Source organism: Chanodichthys erythropterus, chromosome 10 (genome assembly GCF_024489055.1).
Source record: "Chanodichthys erythropterus isolate Z2021 chromosome 10, ASM2448905v1, whole genome shotgun sequence".
In the NCBI taxonomy this organism is placed as follows: domain Eukaryota; kingdom Metazoa; phylum Chordata; class Actinopteri; order Cypriniformes; family Xenocyprididae; genus Chanodichthys; species Chanodichthys erythropterus.
The window spans coordinates 45949368-45968635 of NC_090230.1; the positions used below are offsets into that span (position 1 = coordinate 45949368).

Consider the following 19268-nt stretch of genomic DNA (forward strand, 5'->3'; position numbering starts at 1 on the left):
CAGTAAACAGCCTAAATTTCACAGACTCTCTTCATTCGGTTCTGAAACCTTGATAAACAGAAAAATAAAAACAGAAATGATACACAGCCTACTTGAGCAGCCCAACTAGGGCCACCAGATCAATAATTCATGCGTAGGTATATGCGAATGTGTGTTCACATAAGAAATAGAACTGAGCAGAACAAGATGATACCAATTTAGTATGTAGTATTTCATACAGAATTTCATTATTACTATTCACAGTCAGCATTTCAAGTAGAAAGAATGTAGAAAAACAACCCTCTTCAAACACACACACACAAAGATGTCCGTTGTGGCATGTCTGTTTTTCAGTGTCTCATGCACAAAGTTAAAAGAAAAAATGAATGAATTTGAAATTACCACGATGATAAGCCAATGAAGCTATGCTCTAAGATGAATATAAAATACAAATCATGTACACATACACTGCCATTATAAAATTTGCGATCTGTTAGATTTTTTTCATGTTTTTGAAAGAAATGTTCACCAAGACATTTATTTGATCAAAAAGATAGTAAAAACATTAATATTGTGAAATATTATTATAATGTAAAAAATGATAATTTTTTAAAAAATTTATTTGATAAATTTAATGTTCAAAAGAACAGCATTTATTTGAAATATAAATCTTTTGTAACATTATAAATATCTTTACTGTCACTTTTGATCAATTTAATGCATCCTTGTGGAAAAAAAAGTTAATTTTTAAAAATAAATAGTATGTAAAATGGTAATTTAATAGTCATTGAACTATTTTGATTGATACTTTTCATTACAGAATGAAATATAAAGTATATAAATGAACATGTTTGTTGACTGTTGATTTTGGACAATTTGAGACATGTGACACAGGACATGTGACACAGCTTTAGAATTTGGCCACAATTAGGTACTTTTAGAGGGCAGAATAATGTTGCTTCCTACCTTTCGATGCTGTAATATGCTTATGATGCCTTAAAATATTGTATACAGAGAGTTGCTCACTTGGTTCTGAGCTCTCATCTTCAGAGAAATCAAGATATAAACAGGCATATATTGTACACAGAATTGCATCTTCCACATTCACAGCTCATGTTCTGGATTAAGTAAAGACAATTTATTATAGTTACACTTATCTTATAATAAATGTTTAAAAGCCTTTAGGAGCCTTGTAACCTCTATGTTAAGCATAAATAAATCACAATAGGTTAAAACTATACACTCATTTGCAGCTCTACCCCTGAATTTAAAGACTGTTTTGCTATTGTATGCTGCTGATTGATGTTTTGGTGATTTTAGCCCAGATTTACTGATAACAGAGCCTCAGATAGAGGCAGATACAATCTAATACCCTTAGGATATTGTACCACAGACAAGAGGATTGCCCCAGAAAAAACTTCAGTAGCCTGAGGTATACTGTTTGTGTGTGAGAAAGGGAGGATTTAAAAGGAAGATAAAGAGTCAGAAAGACATGCCAAAACAAAGCGGCATGAACATCCTCTAATTACACGGCCCCTTTCTTAAACACGCACACACACACACACACACACACAATTTACGCTTTAATAAACACTATTTGTCAGATATACCGAATGCAGCACGCTCAGCTGAACTTAACTTGACGAAAGCTTTCACCTTCGTGTCACATGGGAATTACCACTAATCCACATTCAGCGTCGAGCAGCACAGGGATTTAGACAAACAGCGGTATATACATGTATGTTAATGTATAGTTTCCTAGTGAGCCAAAGGATGAACTCTATCCCTTCCAGCTTTCTCCTGAGTGCAATTTCACGGTTTCTGTCTGAGGTGGGCTAAGCCAGCGGCTCCTATTTTCCTCAGCAAACTTTTGAGAAGTGCCATAATAACAGCAAAACAGAGATAAAAGAACAAAAATCCGTTCGCTTTCCACCAAAAAATAATTAATTCTCTTGCTTTGAGGAAAGAAGGCTTTAGAATAACTCAACTTTATCTGTGATTTCAGGCCTCATAACGCCGGAGAGAAAGAGACTCCTGTGCAAACTTCAGCGTTGCCCATTTACATGTGCATTGTGTCTATTCTGGGTTCATCCGCTGGCTGCTGTATGCGCATGAGACACGAAAATTCTGATGCTATACGAGGCTTTGGAGAAAGATAAATTGCTCCTAAAATATCACTCCGTGTTGAACTAACAAACATATCTGTCTGAGCATGATATGGACAGTGAATAGCTCTAATTTGTATGATTCACAGACTGAATTGTAAGTCTGCATCATCATTTTGATTTTTTATTAAAAGAAAATATTCTACATTTATTTTTTATTTGTTACTTTTTGCACTTTTTATTGATACAAAAAGAAGAAATATATTATGAGGGGGAAAAAAAATGGAACAGGAAATGACAAGCCAGACTCAAACTCAAATTTCCTACATGAGCACCACAGCCCCAAGAGCACGTGTAAGCCACAGCTCTGACGTATTCAGCCCTTTTATGGCTCAGATGAGCCATTGTCCAGGTCACGTGTACATATAATCAAACTGTCAATATCAGAACAATTATTTCCTGGAGAGAAAATTTCCTGTTCCTTTACTTTAAATCATACAAATGCAAACAAGTACTTACCGTCGTCCTGGTCCGGCAGTATGTGGATATGCGCAGTGGGGTATTTTGGCCCCAGACGGCCTCCCACAGGCATACTGAGGGTTACGTTGAAGCTCTCCTCACCCTCATACAGCGAGTCATCAATGATCACCACACGACAGTGCTTTTCCGTCTCATCCTTATCAAAGCGCAGAATGCTGGCCTGCTCCTCTGGACGAGAGATGTAGTCAGAGTAGGACAGAACAGAAGTGGGGACGGTTCCTGTGGCAGAGCCTACAGCAGGCACAGAAAGGACACATGCAGGGAATTCATTCAAATGCACATAAAGTGTTTACAGATGCTAGGACGTAGAACATCTAAAGAAATGTTGCAAGAAAGAATCTTTAAAGGGATAGTTTACCCAAAAATGACAATTAAAATGTTCAAAAATGACTGTCATTCTTTACTCACCTTCATTTTGAACCCATTTTATGTTTTTAAATGGGACACAGAAGTAAAAGCACACAAAAATGAACGTTGCTTTGGAATGAATGACACGGACAAAAACCATTATAAATTATTTACAGTATCCCCTGAGACTTTAAATAATAATAAGAATTTCTTAACATCAAGTTTTTGGCATAACAAATTAAAATGAAACAGACTGTAAAATTGAATATATAATATATATATTCATTTATATAAGAACTTCTAAAGGTTATTTTAATAATTTAATTTATAATTAAAATGTTATAATTTTTAATGATACATTTTTATTTAATTTAGCATTGAATTTCTATTGCAGTTTCACAAACTCCCTGTAGTTCCACCACTAACAAATAGCATTACTTGAAAATAAATAACTTGTAAAATGAGCATTTGTATTTGTACATAAAATTTGCACATTTATATAATTATTTTCTTACACAATTAAGCTCCAGTTTAGTTTTTATGCAAAAAAAAAAAAAAAAGTTTGTAGAAGTTAATACTTTTGGCCATCATAATCTATCATTCTATTAAATATAAAGACGGTCTGTAAAAAAAATGAGAGCATATATAATGTGTATTGCACCTTGCTGGGTGTAACAGACCACCATCAGTTCCTCACTGACATCTCCACTCCTGTGCACCGGGATCAGGAGTTCTCCGATATCTTCTTCCACAGCAAAGCTGGCCTGAGGAAAGAACACCGTGGACTCTGTCAAAGGGAAAAGAAGATATGACTCAGTATTAGGACTGCTGTTCTGTTATATCAGTCACTGAGGGATTTAGCAGCTCCCTGTCAGAAAGACTATTACCGCAGGGCTTTAAAACACCACAGGCGGTGGATTGATTCTTCAATATATAATTATTTCAAATCATACGGCTCTGTACTGGGCGTGTAATGCACATTTATCTTGCACAAAAGGCAAAAACACATTTAGTATGAGAAAATAGATTTTTTTTATATTGAGCGCCTTATATTAGGTTTTTAGTGGCCTTTGGACTATGCGGCATCGATATCTATACATACTGGCTGTGTATTGCATTGTGTTGCAGTGTAAACTGTCTGAATGGGAGCTTGTTCAGGCATTGCTATTTTCAAATACCATAGGTCAGATTGAGTCAACATCTAAACAGATTTTTTTATAGCACACTGAACTGATGGAGGAAAAAAAAATAATAAAAAAAATCTAGCCAGAGATGGAAAATCTATAGAATAGACAGAACTAGTGAAAGCCTGGTGGTGTTTTTGAAACAGAGGCACACAGGGACCAATAAAAAAAAAAAAAAAGATCCCTCTTTGCATGGCCTCTCCTGCCCCGGATCCTTCTATGCAATTATACATGATCCTTTGCAAACATCTCCAATCATCCAGCATGCAATTGGTCATTTGGCACAGAAGGAAAGTGGAGGTAAAAAATAGAGCAACTAGCTGTTCAAGTAATAGGTAAACAGTGACATCTTTGAAATATAAAAAGTACTTTCAATAAATAGGCCTACAGTACAATTTGTTGTCCCAGGATAAAATATTATATTCACAAATGTTGTGTAATAAAATTAACTCAGTTTATTTTTTAACATAAATTGTAGTGTTGATGCTCACCTCATTACTCAAGTTATTATTTAATATTATATATATATATATATTATTTCTTTAAATTTACAGGAAATATGAGCCAACTATATTTGGTCTAAAACTAGCTAGCCCCTACTGAATTACAACTTAATTTAGGCTAAATTTGCAACCCTGTTACAAATTCTGACATATTTTTTTCAAATATATATATTTTTAATTTTAATGTATATTGCTAGAATACAATATCAAATAATTAATGGATTTAATCTGTATTTATACAAAGATTCAAACCTCATAGAAAATGAATAGAAAATAAAACTGCTCATATCAAATTTACAGTAATTTGTTTTTTTGACAGGTCAATCTTCTATTCTCCCAATTTGTTTAAAATGAAAAAAGAGAGAAAGACAGCAATTACTATATTTTAGTTTATCAGTTTATCCACCCCAGATTTTTTCAGACAAGAGACTGTGAATTTCAGAACAAAATATCCTCTGCAAAACCATATCATTGTTCACTGTTCAGTCTTTGAGTTTTGTGTAGACTGAGTGACTGCTCTGGTGATAAAAGAATGAATCTTACAGCCCTCAAGACTCAAACACTGGCTCTAAGAATAACAATGAGGCGAATGTATGTAGCCTCTCAGGTATAAGACTTTTTGAGAGAGACTGTGTCTTACCCTCACACAGGAAACTCATGCATCAGAGGCCAAAATAATGACCTTGTTTTGTAAGGAACAAAAACAAGACCGATTAGAAAGAAAAATCTTGTGCATTTATATTCAGCTCTTGGTTGAGTCCTCTGCAGATAGGCAGTCAAATTACTTTTGATTGACAGAATAGCGTGGTATAGATGGGATTTATTTTAATTATATACATGTCAATCATAACAGATTATTTATAAAAAGAATTACAGTACTTTTCTATATTCACTTCCAATGAACTCACAAATATATACTGCATTAGGTAAACATACATACAGGACAATTACACTGGGGAAAAAGCCTCTTAAACCTCAATTAAAAAAAGAAAAAAAAAAAAAGAAAAAGTGTTGTTTTCCAATAATAAATAATAAATGCCCTTAAACAAGATAAATCTACTTGAGAAGCAAAATTGCATAAGACATTAGAAAAATATTTTTCAGAAAATGTCCTTCCATCCTTCCTTCCTTCCTTACAAACTGTCTTCCTTCTTTACGAACTTCCTACCTTACAAACTTCCTTCCTTATGAACTTCCTACCTTACAAACTTCCTTCCTTATGAACTTCCTACCTTACAAACTTCCTTCCTTATGAACTTCCTACCTTACAAACTTCCTTCCTTATGAACTTCCTACCTTACAAACTTCCTTCCTTATGAACTTCCTTATGAACTTCCTTCCTTCCTTCCGAACTTCCTTCCTTCCGAACTTCCTTCCTTCCGAACTTCCTTCCTTCCGAACTTCCTTCCTTATGAACTTCCTTCCTTCCTTCCTTCCGAACTTCCTTCCTTCCGAACTTCCTTCCTTCCGAACTTCCTTCCTTCCGAACTTCCTTCCTTCCGAACTTCCTTCCGAACTTCCTTCCTTCCGAACTTCCTTCCTTCCTTCCTTACGAACTTCCTTCCTTCCTTCCTTACGAACTTCCTTCCTTCCTTCCTTACGAACTTCCTTCCTTCCTTCCTTACGAACTTCCTTCCTTCCTTCCTTACGAACTTCCTTCCTTCCTTCCTTACGAACTTCCTTCCTTCCTTCCTTACGAACTTCCTTCCTTCCTTCCTTACGAACTTCCTTCCTTCCTTCCTTACGAACTTCCTTCCTTCCTTCCTTACGAACTTCCTTCCTTACGAACTTCCTTCCTTACGAACTTCCTTCCTTACGAACTTCCTTCCTTCCTTCCTTACGAACTTCCTTCCTTACGAACTTCCTTCCTTACGAACTTCCTTCCTTACGAACTTCCTTCCTTCCTTCCTTAAAAAATTCCTTCCTTACAAACTTCCTTCCTTCCTTCCTTACAAACTCCCTTACAAACTTCCTTCCTTCCTTCCTTACAAACTCACTTCCTTCCTTATGAATTTTTCCTTCCTTCCTTCCTTCCTTCCTTACAAACTTACTTACAAACTTCCTTCCTTCCTTACAAGCTTCCTTCGTTACAAACTCCCTTCCTTCCTTACAAACTTCCTTTCTTACAAACTTCCTTCTTTCTTTACAAACTTCCTTCCTTACAAACTCCCTTCCTTCCTTACGAACTTCTTTCTTTACGAACTTCCTTCCTTCCTTACAAACTTCCTTCCTTATGAATTTTCTTCCTTCCTTACGAACTTCCTTCCTTCCTTCCTTCCTTACAAACTTCCTTCCTTCCTTACAAACTTCCTTCCTTCCTTACAAACTTCCTTCCTTCCTTACAAACTTCCTTCCTTCCTTACAAACTTCCTTCCTTCCTTCCTTCCTTACAAACTTCCTTCCTTCCTTACAAACTTCCTTCTTTCCTTACAAACTCCCTTCCTTCCTTACAAATTTTCTTCCTCATGAAATGTCTTCCTTCCTTACGAACTTGTTTTAATGATGTATAGTTTTAATACTATTTTTTTGCAGTGTAGATTGTTTGACCTTTTTAAGTCGAATGATCTTCAAAATGATCTGAAAATCAAAATGACATGATCTTTCAGTGTGTTCCAGCAGGAGGTAAAGCCATTTAAACTTTCATTAAAACCTTTTTCAACATAAGACATTAAAAACAGAAAGCAAAGTTCAAGTAAGCAACTTTAAAATGCTTTTCTAGCCTCTCCTCTTCCTTAATTGCTCTTTACGCTAATGAGCAGTGAAAGGTTCTGGCTGTAAAGTAGGAAGCTTGTCACATCACAGCCATTCCAATCACAGATGTGACTCCAGATGCAGGCTTTTGTCTGAGCCCGCGGGTCGGTGTAAGCCATCATGTGTGAACGACATTGTGGCAACTGGGTCAGACAGGTCTCCGAAGGCCCTTGTCAGAAGAAAACCACCTCCCACTTGCATTCAAATATTAATGCCTGACCTCACACTGCCACACACGCATAAAAGCTAAAAGGATAATTAACCTGAAAGGAAAAAACTGCACGTGGAGCAACAGGACCGCAGCATGCCGACCGCCCCATCCTCCCCTCCCTCTTGCCATTAGAAAGAGCAGCCAGACTCTGTCACGTTAAGCCTCCCATGGGGCACCAGCCTCAGCAAACAAACCCCACCATAAGACTGATAATTAGCTCACTGGGGAAGCAGCAGAGTTTTCTTTCTTTTTTCTAAGGAGAATAACTTCTGTAAAGATAGCAAGGCTTAAGTAACATTCAGATGGAAACTATCGCAGCGTTTGTGAATATAGATGAAAATTTTAATTATCCAGGGACCCCGAGGAGGCGATAAAGACAAAAACTCACCGAATAAAATAATGTAAGCCTCCGGTTATTTGCACTCCACATCTAAATATGCCCATAATTGTGAGAATATGAGATGATGTCGTGATGATGAACAGGCAAATAATTCCGCCACAGCTTTCAGACAGTGTGCGACGAACGTGGTTTGATCAACACTGACAAAGCCATATTTTGTAACAAGAGCTGCTTGGAGATATATATATAAAAAAAAAAAAACTTTTGTGAAAAGTGTTTCTGATGACAGGTTTATCCACGGCTGTCTCATTATGCCTTTCTGTTGTTGTTGTTGTTATGCCGCCTCTCTGTTTAGGTCCTCGTAGACAAAAGTGCAGCGCCTACTCTGAAAGACCCCTCGAAAACTGTGCAACTAACTTTCAAATGCGAATGGTTTAATTACAGAGGGAGCCAGTGCAGAACTGTCAAACCTTTCTCAAACACCCATTGTCAATTTACATTTATCGACGAGACGCTTTCAAAACAAGACGTAGAGCTGTGCAGTGAATTCAAGATGAAAAGAAGGGCCGCCAATATGCGGGGGTGGGCGGTGCGCTGAAAACTCGCAGGTAGGAAGAGATATCAAATGCTATAATAATTGAGGTCCACTGAAAGAGAAAAAAAGCATCTGCAATATGGAGATAAGGCCTGTGTTTTTATCTGCAACATTGAAAAATAGCCTGGGATGATTTTAGCAGCTTTGTTGTGGTTTTTTTTCTGGTCTCTTGTACATCCTAACTGCCTCTGACTCACTTACATCTTCACTAGATATAATGGGGGTTTCAGTATATTGAGCAGCTGAAGCGGAGATGTTTAGATATTTTTGAAAAACTAAATGTGTCTGAAAAAAGGACTGATCTCATATAATCATTACATAAGTTTGAGTCTAAGTCTTTTATACTCACAAAGGCTGCATTTATATGGTCAAGCATAAAGTAAAATAGTAGCATTGTGAAATATTATTACAATTTAAAATAAATGTTTTCTATTGTAACGTATTTTAAAATGAAATTGATTCCTATGATGGCAAAGCTGAATTTTCAGCATCATTACTCCAGTCTTCAGTGTCACATGATACTTCAAAAATCATTCTAATATGCTGATTTGGTGCTCAACAAACTCGATGAATAGAAAGTTCAAAAACAGTGTATGTTTAAAACATAAATCTTTTGTAATATTATAAATGTCTTATTAATTTCTTTCAGAAAAAAAATTTTTTTACAGACCCCAGACAACAGTAGTGTAATTCAGATAATACAGGCAAGTACTGGTCTGCACCAACCAGCATTTTTCCAATTATAAAATACTTATATCCCATATTAATATGCAAAGACAACCATATGTAAGACATTTTCAAGTTTATACCTGACTTACTTTACCCCAAAAAAGGTGTAAACACTGTAGCACTTTTAAAATGTTGCTGTTTTGTTTGAGCAGCCGGACAAACAGTAGCATACTGACTCAAATAAATATATTATAAACTCACATCATTGGTTATTTACAATATTATCAAATAAATAAAGCCTTTGTGAGCATAAAAGACTTATTTCAAAAACACAAAAAACAGACATCAAACCTTTGAATGGTGGTTGTATATCACCTTTAGCTAATGCACATGGGCTTTTCATCACATTTGAATGCTTATTAGCCTTTTAACTCCAATTAAAAATAGACCCAACAAAAGGTTGGAGCCAGAACATAAAAACACAGTTTCTTCCAAAATGAAAAACATAATCCCTGTTTTTACCATTCCATTTAGTGATGCTCAGGGGTGCAGAAAATACTCTTCAGTTGTTATATTTATAAATTTAAAATTTACAGTTTATAATTCTGGTAGGTTTGAAATTTAAAGAAGCCTTTTACAAAGTCTTGATTTTGTTTTTAGGGCAGAGAATATCTTTTTTTTCCCCCCCACATATTTTACATTATTCCAGCACCCCTCTCCCCAGTCTGGCTCAAACAAGCCAAACAAAAGAATCATGCACAACAGATTTCACAGGACATTTCAGAGTGGTATGTTTTTTTGTTTTGTTTTTTGTAATTTTCTTATATATCCACAAACAACACAAAGTAGGAACTGCTCTATTTCAGGAGAAGCTTTTGTGCATAGCCTACATTGTACCCTCTTAGGTTCTGGAAGGTTTTTGAGCATTCTTTGGGTGAGGATTATTTAATAGGTAACATTGTGACTTGACAATACCCAGAAAAAATGTGTTGTAGTCCAAACAAATTGTTTGTTGTAGTTCTTGGAAAGTGGATTCTATTAAATTAAATATCTCCCTTCGGAAAGGACTTTAAGCTTTTTTATGCTCAAACAGCAACATTAAGCCGTGCACACATTTAATGACTAGCTAAAACATTGTAAGACTGCGCTCAACATACAGCAATTGTTTCCTGCGACTGAAGCCGATTTAAATACTTGCACATGGAATTTGAACACCGACTGTAATCGCAGACTGAACGCAACTGGCTCTGACTGGATGCGTTTGAGCGCGATCAGCCATAAGTATCATTTTACATTAATAATCGGCCTTACAATCATTAAGTGTGTGCGCGGCTTTAAACACTAACTAAAGTTAAAAAGTGAAAAAGCATAATAAGACCCCTTTAAAAATTGTTACATGTTTATCAGAATATGTTTGGTCAACTTCTGTTGGACTTACCATCACCCGGATCCACAATCTCAACTGTGGCTGTTGCTGGTGACTCCAAAACACTCATCACCGGCTCAGTCAGGACAATCTGGAACGTCTCGGACTGCTCGTATTTCCCATCAGAGAGAACCCTCACTCTCCATGTGGCTGTAGTCTGGCCGGGGTTAAACTGTACCTGCTTTTGAGATTTTCCCAGGAAATCCTTCTCCTTCTCTGCACTGCCATCCAGAGTACCAATCCCTTAAAACAGCACAAATACAACAATTTTGACAAACTTTTCCTGACTTCATATCTCCAGCCTCCAGATGTGTCACAACTCATGTCTTTGAGAATGATCTACTCAAAGAAGCTTATTATGAAATTCATACGCTCGGATTAGCTAAGGTCTGCATTTCCCAGGCTTATAAAGATCGCACACAACAGTGCAGGCACCTAAGCATTATGGATGCCATTCAGAAAGAGATGCACCATGTACAGGAGTTTTAAAAAGCCCCAGGTCTGTAAGTGTCTAATGCTCTGAGGCTAAGATGTAGCAACAAAGTCAGGGAACATGTTGAACTAAAGTACAGCATGTACACTCAACTTCCTCTCTACTGTAACATAGGTATGAAGCTGTGATGGGATTCCCACACAGTGGGAAAACCTGAAGTGAACCTGCCCGGAAGCGTTTGATCTCTGATACATCAAGCAGAGACACTGTCAGGGATCCGTCTGCCAGAACCTCCCTAACAGATGTGAGGAATTAAATCACCACAGTCTTTCAGATCAATGCTGGATGATCGCTGCTCTTCAAATCCATAACACTCAAGATACCACATGACAAGAAAAACAAAATTGTAGAAAAGGACTGTAGATTTAGGGATCCAATTATAAATATAGATTTTTTTTATATTGTCCCTCTAGAAATATGACAAGCATTACAGAAAAATGTACATGCTTCGTTACAGTTTACTGCATTTTCTTTCTTTTTTTTTCCTCATTGTAATCTAAAATGTTATTTTGGTTAGCTAAAATTAAATGTCAATTTATTATGAGTAAATTTGACTCAAATTTATGAATTTGCCATGCGCATAATGAAATAATGACTACAACAAAAAGCTGTGGAAAAATGACCACTGATTGGAGCAGTTATTGATGCATAGACAGTTAAAAGACTATTCTACCATATTTAGTGCAGAAATTATGGCTGATATTGTGTGGAATTTTATCTGGGCAACCATCCTTTTAAAGGATTAGTTCACTTTAAAATGAAAATTACCCCAAGATTTACTCACCCTCAAGCCATCCTAGGTGTATATGACTTTATTGTTTCAGCTGAACATAATCTGAGTTATATTAATAAATATCCTGACGCATCCAAGCTTTATAATGGCAGTGAACGGGACCAACAAGTATGAAGCTCAAGAAAGTGCATCCAGATCCATCATAAATGTACTCCACACGGCTCCAGGGGGTTAATAAAGGCCTGAAGCAAAGCAATGTGTTTGTTCACGAAAAATATACATATTTAACAAGTTATAAAGTAAAATATCTAGCTTCCACCAGACCGCTTTCAGTATTTAACTTACGGAAAAAGCATAACTGACGGAAGGCATAGGACATAGTGTAAGCGTTTTGAACAGCAAGGGGTGTTACACTTTCTTTGTAAGTTGAATACAGAAACGGTCTGGCGGAAGCTAGATATTTTACTTTATAACGTGTTAAATATGGATATTTTTCTTATACAAATGAATGGCTTCGCATCAGAAGGCCTTTATTAACCCCCCCGGAGGCGTGTGGAGTACGTTTATGATGGATGGATGCACTTTCTTCAACTTCATACTTGTTGGTCCCGTTCACTGCCATTATAAAACCTGAAAGAATAAAGTCAAATACACCTCGGATGGCTTGAGGATGAGGATGCGTCAGTCAGGATATTTATTAATATATCTCCAATTGTGTTCATCAGAAAGAAGAAAGTCATATACACCTAGGATGGCTTAAGGGTTGAGTAAATCTTGGAGTAATTTTCATTTTAAAGTGAACTAATCCTTTAAGAAACTAGAAACATCACAAGTAAAAAGTTCTTTCAATACAGATATTATAATAGAAAATATAAGCTATTAAAAATATAAGGACTAAAGAATCGCATATGATGGTACACTAGAGTTGTTGTGAAACTGATGTTCATAAGGCTCCTTAAAGGTGATAAAGAGGATCTTTTCGTCGACTGAGAAACCAAAGACTGTTAGTGAGTTTTTGAAATGAGCGCATGCGTAAGAACAACCCCTCCTCCTTCACAGCTCATTTAGAAGAATGATCGCATAAACGATTGGCTGATGTTTTTAAGGCCCTACCTCGTGCACAGATGATGTATATCAATATTATTCCTTTCAGTGCACCTAATAAATAGTCTTTTATCAGTTAGTAAAGACAGTTTCAAGTAATATTGCAAAAATGTATACAACAAAACATCCTCTTTAGCACCTTTAAGTGACCATTAAAGGTCTTTTTAACTGCAGCATTAAGCTACAACATCATAAAAACCTTCACATGTTCCATCCAACCATGTGAAAAAAAATCTTCTGAGAAAGCACAGAGCACAGAAAGACAGAAATTGACTGAAAGATATAAGGTGAATACAATAAAGAGAATGAGAGAGAGTTCACTTTCAATTCCATTTCTCTAACAACAGGGGGGCCCATTCTAACCACAACAAGCAGCATAGGATGCCAGCCACAGCGAGACGTGAGGAAAAAGAGAGAAAAGGACAGAGGCAGGCGTGTGTGAAAAAGTAGAAAGCTTTGTTGAGGGGCGGATGATGTTTGGCAGAGATCGGAGCTCCAGGCTCCAAAGAGCACAGAGGCAGATGAAACCTGATCTCAAACACTCTTCACTGTTTGTATCACACTTTTGCTGTTATAAGGATGGTTCATCCGAAAATGATATTCGGACATCATTGTTTTTTTTCTCTGCGTTTTGTTTAAACAGAGATATAAAGCAATCATTCTTGCTGTCCGATTCAAAAGAATTGTGTTGAGTTTTATTCAATTATATACTGTACATTGCCTTTCAAAAGTTTGGGGCAGATATTATTTTTTAATGTTTTTGAAAGAAGTCTCTTATTTGGTGAAAAGATTAATATTGTGAACTATTATTACAATTTCTATATATAGAAATATAATTTATTCCGGAGATGGCAAACCTAAATTTTCAGAAGCCATTACTCCAGTCTTCAATGTCACATGTTCCTTCAGAAATCATTCTAATATTATCATCATTGTGGAAATCAGTTGTTCTGCTTAATATTTTTCCAAAAGAATGGCATTTATTTGAATCTTTTGTAACATTATATCAATGTCTTTCCTGTCACTTTTGACCAATTTAATGCATCCTTGTTGAATAAAAGTATTAATTTCTTTGGAAAAAAAAAAAATCATACAGATTGGAGTGTCGATTTACATTAAGTGCAAATAGCATCTCTTGTTGGCAAACACTATTTACACTAGCTCCGCCCACCAATGTCTGGTTTTAAAAAAGATGCTACTGCTGCGCCACTGAAGATGTTTATTCTGTGCGAGTAAGGCACGCAGACCTGGCTTTTAATGCGATCGACGCGGGTTTGAATCCATCTTTTGAGGAGCTTGCATTTATTTTCAATAAAAATTAAAATAAAAGAATTAAAAATAAAAGTGGAAAAAACTGCGAACGAGTGGTTAATATTAAGTGTTTATTTGGTAGGGTTAGGGGAAGGTGTAGGGATATAATAAATATAATCATTTACACTCTGTGATATTATTGCATCCTGTTAATTTACAAAAATACTGAGGTGCAAACAGTAACGGCCAATATAAAGTATAGATAGCATCTAATTACTATTCACTCTTATTACAAAGAACTGATACTTTTACATGGTGTAAATAGAATATTTTCACCTAGTGTAAATAGCATATCGCTAAGAAAATGCTGGTATTTTCACTTAGTGTAAATAGAATATATTGTTATTTGCACTTAGTGTAAAGAGCATCCATTGCTATTTACACAGTGCAAATAGCCATTGCCTGTTCAAGTATTTCAGTATAATAAAAAATAAAAAATAATATTATATATATATATATATATATATATATATATATATATGTATATATATATATATATATATATATATATATATATATATATATATATATATATATATATATATATAGAGAGAGAGAGAGAGAGAGAGAGAGAGAGAGAGAGAGATAAATAAATATCTATATGGAAGCCAACTTACACTTCAGATCAAAAAAAGAAACATAAAAAAAGATAAAATGCATTGGTTTCATGTTTTAATAGGGCATAATATATATTTTATTTGAAACTACCAAAATTGAAGCGGTCTAAACTACATGAGATGATGCTTCTGTATTACACACATCTCTTTGGTAGCTGCTTTAAAAAGTGGTAGGGACAAAATTGACAATGGTGACAGAAAATGAAGCCAATGGGGACACTCACACTTTAGTTTAAAAACACAAGATGCAAGAATGAAAAAAACTAGCAGAGTGTCTAAATACTACATTTGAATTTGAACGTACTTTGCGGCCGTTAAAAAAAGTATGTTCTATACAGTATGAATGTGTGTAGTATGAATGTAATCCAGACGTACTACATCCACCATGTTGTCATTATCATGTGACCTACAGTACCAGCGTCAGTTGCGTCGCTTAACCTCCATTCATTATTCCTCTGTTTTTCGCATATTATAGGCCTATAGTAGGGAAGTATTCGATTTTGGATGCAGCGTAGGTCTAGAGATGTGTTTTCTTAAAAGTTAAACTACTTTTAACCGCAATCACCGCAATTTTTAAAAAATCAGTGGCTGTTGGTATGCAAAAATGAGCTCTGTGAGAAGGGCCCCTCAGATTATAGTGATGTTATCCATAACAGGAATAATAAGAAAAGCAGGAATAAGTGGACTGATTTAGGTCAGAGAGGAGACCGATTGATCACTCAATTTCACTTACCTGCATAGAACCTCATTATTTACACCCCATATCCATCTTTTCTCTCTGCTTCCTTCCTTCTCATCTCGCTTGTTGCCTTCTGCTCTCCACTTTCACATTACTTCTTTTCAACTTCAACATCCCTCAAAGCCAACGCACACAAACCACAAATCCAAAGCAGCGTGAACAAAGACCCTTGGTTTCATGAATACTGACCACATGTGGGGCTGTGCTGAGCACAGTGCAGGGCAAGATAAGCAGGTGTACGCTAAAAAAAAAAATGTTCAGACTGTTCTACGGATGTCAGAGAGAGCGAGGGCTTTCATCTCAGACACAAAGAAGCCAAAAGCACTTAGAAAAACATCTCTAACAGCTTCCCGTTGATAAGCTTAAGTAATAACAGCTCTCACTGTGAACACAGGCGCTACTGAATGCTAATGATTCACTGTTGTACTGGTGACTTCTTGTCAAAGTTAATCAATTCAGAATAATAGTTTGTTTTTGCAGCAAAAATAGGTGGAGAAATATTTTGATGGTAGATAAATCAAATAAAGAATGATCCACTGCTCTGATACTCACCAACAAAAGACGTTTCGCCCAGAAAACCTCGACGTCTGAGGATCACCTCGAGAACTTTATCCTGCTCATCCACAATATATTTTGGCTTCTCCAGAGAAATCCAAGCCCAGTTCAGACGAAACTGCTGGTTCTTCAATTTGTTCCCTCCTAAAAATAACAGATAAAATGTGTAGAACGGGGCACTATTATTGTTAGATGAAAGCATTACTAAATTAAACAGAGTGCTGCATATGTAATTTTGTAGGCAAACTCGGAAGTTACCATTACACTGGTTCGCGTGACAAAAATATGATTTTTTTTTCCAATGGCTTTTGAATTACTGCAGGAAATAAGCTCTGTGACTAACAAAAGTTTATGAATCTTACAATTTGTTCATCATGATAATCTTCACAAATTAACAAAACTATTATGAATTTTAAAGCCTAAATACAGTTGCCAAAAGTAAAAAGTTAAGCGCAGAACTACACCATGGTCACGTGACTTCAACGTCACTACTGACAACTCTTTCAATCATTTAAATGCTACTCATTGAAAAGTTTGAGCATGATTATAAACATGATTATAAATCATTAGCATACTAATGAGTAGAAGAGTTCAAGAGATGATGTTTATTGACACACAACCTCTGTAGTCCCATTTAGTTATCTTAAAATATAATGAATGGCGTATTGCTGATGTATAGAGGTTATGCACGTGACGTCACTTACGGCCGTTATGACTGCGGTTACACCCACTGAGTGGCAGAAAGACTGAGTGGCAGCATTAGTTTTCAGCGTGAATGCCGCGAAAAACACACAAAACACATCCAAAATGCGAAAGAGCTTTGCGATTGACTGTACAAATAGATCTGACACAAAATCTGAGGTATATTTTTTAGACTGCCGAAAGCTACAGAAAAAAGAAGCAAAAAGATCACTGCAATTCACATAACAACTGGACTCCAGGCAGAGAAACATGGATTTGCAGTTATCATTTTGTGTCAAAATGTTGGATTTTGCAGTGAAATCATACCCTATATATTGTATTTTTATATATTGTGTTGACAACTCGTCAATTAAATATTTACCATCTCATATTCTGCATAATTGGGTGTTTTTAAATAAACACTGACCAAAACTTTACAAGTTTTAGGGCTGGATGATATGACAATATATATAACATTGAGTTCAAAAGTGGGTTTTAGGACTAATTCCTGCAGACCTCTATAAAATATTTTTGTAAACATTTAAAAATAAAATATTAGTCCAGGTGGAGACATGTAATACTTTAGGTCGTTACAAATCTGTGGAAATCTGCAGAGCTTTTCATTGGAGTTCTGTGTGCACGTTGCTACTAATACATTATGAATATGACCCTCATAATGGACTCAGAAGGGATTAATTAGAGATCATTCTTCAAACATAATGTGCACACAACCAGTTGTGTTTACTTAAGGGGTTCATGTTAAATAACTCTCTTATATGCTACATCTTACATGTAAACCGTTTGGGAAAACCTAATTCAGGTTTTACAGCATAAAAACAGCCCAATATACAGGACCCATGTAGCATAATCTTAAAAATTGATATTTTGATCACCCACAAATGTCTCTACACTCAGGTACACGCCCCAGATTGCCTTAAACTAAAAATAATGGTTTGTTTATATAGAGAAAGAATGTAGTTCAGTGCAGAACAGACATAATGTAATATTTATATCTTGTGCATGCTGACTTCACACTTCACATGCTTGGTTTCACAATTCTTGGTGTATGTCGCATTAATTGTATCATCCAGCTGTAACTCAAATCACAATCATCATTTAGTTTATGCACAAACTGATCCCAAGATACTTGGATGATGATTACCACGGTACCCCCGACCCCAGTCAAACCGCACTTCCCAAGGCAATCTACACCTCCAATAAATTAAAAATGAGTGAAAAGTGTTTAGACTTCATGTATTACAAAGCCTAGTGTCAAAGGCAAAAGTCTGTGTGAATTTATCACATTTAGTGCACACATACCTAATCTACATTTACATCATGTATCAGAGTTTGCACACATATTGATAATTCACTTCACGTGCACAGAAAACATCAGAGACAAATTCCCAATTTCTCAACGAGCCAGACCATGTATATTCATGACTTTTCAATGCTTGTTTCACTTGATTTCCTCGAGCTAACCCGGGGCTCCTAATATCTCACTCTCTAACCTTGCCCGAGAGATGTCATGACAAAAATTGAAATGTTGGTAATGCTGTAACATCTAAAAATGCTCTAAGTCTGTAATGATGTACGGTTGCTATGTGATTACTGTTAGGCACATGATATACATACATACAAATTCAAAATGCAGGAAACCATTTCACACGTTGATTATATTTGACATTTCATGAAGATTAGCAGTGTAAGCCTAATGGTTCATTCGTTGCATTATCATAGCGGTCAACATAATTAGGAGTCGAGAGGTCCGCCAGGACTTATCTATTCATATTTTGATTCCATATATAGATGTGGATTGCAGGTGAATTGTAAAAGGAAGCTGTAATAAATATAGGCTACATATAATTTAAAAATAAATATTTCAATAAAAATAACTATAAATTAAAAATATATAGTTAAGCTACATGCATCTGTTAAAACAGGTGACAATATTTGATTCATTTTACTGTCTTGTTTTTTATTATGCCACTGTGAGTAGATATAAGCAGGCAAAAAGCATTGCTCCCATCATTTCTGCAGTCAATGCAGACAGAGGTATTATTGCAGTGTATTATCCGAGCAGCAATGACACTTTCTTTCATCTTGTCATCTTCTATCAGTTTAGGGAAGAAGTGATTGATAGGGTGTGGTTTAAATGTCTGCAAAGACCATTTGCAAGAAAAGAAAAAGGTCTCAGCTCAAGGACTCCACTATTCTGTGGGTTTGTGTTCATTCAGGTCAATGAACTGAGCACACACACACAACACCATCAGTTACTAGAAAGATAAACAAATTCAAATGGAGTTTTACATTTTCTAAAGAAACTGTGAGTGGGGTTTGCCTGTGAAAAACATGCCACAATGCTAGCTGTAATGCTTATTGCT

The 19268-nt window shown here is 35.9% G+C and overlaps 1 protein-coding gene across 3 annotated transcripts in view; it reads right to left on the reverse strand.

The window, feature by feature from the left end:
- frem2a (FRAS1 related extracellular matrix 2a) overlaps positions 1-19268 on the reverse strand; it is a 66705-nt gene that overhangs the window by 33791 nt on the left and 13646 nt on the right. For all 3 annotated transcript variants that reach the window (XM_067399320.1, XM_067399318.1, XM_067399319.1), the window contains exons 3-6: positions 16201-16347; positions 10664-10894; positions 3634-3759; positions 2604-2855 (exon numbers count right to left, since the gene is read on the reverse strand). In XM_067399320.1, the coding sequence (XP_067255421.1) occupies positions 2604-2855; positions 3634-3759; positions 10664-10894; positions 16201-16347 (756 nt within the window). The remainder of the gene's footprint in view (positions 1-2603; positions 2856-3633; positions 3760-10663; positions 10895-16200; positions 16348-19268) is intronic.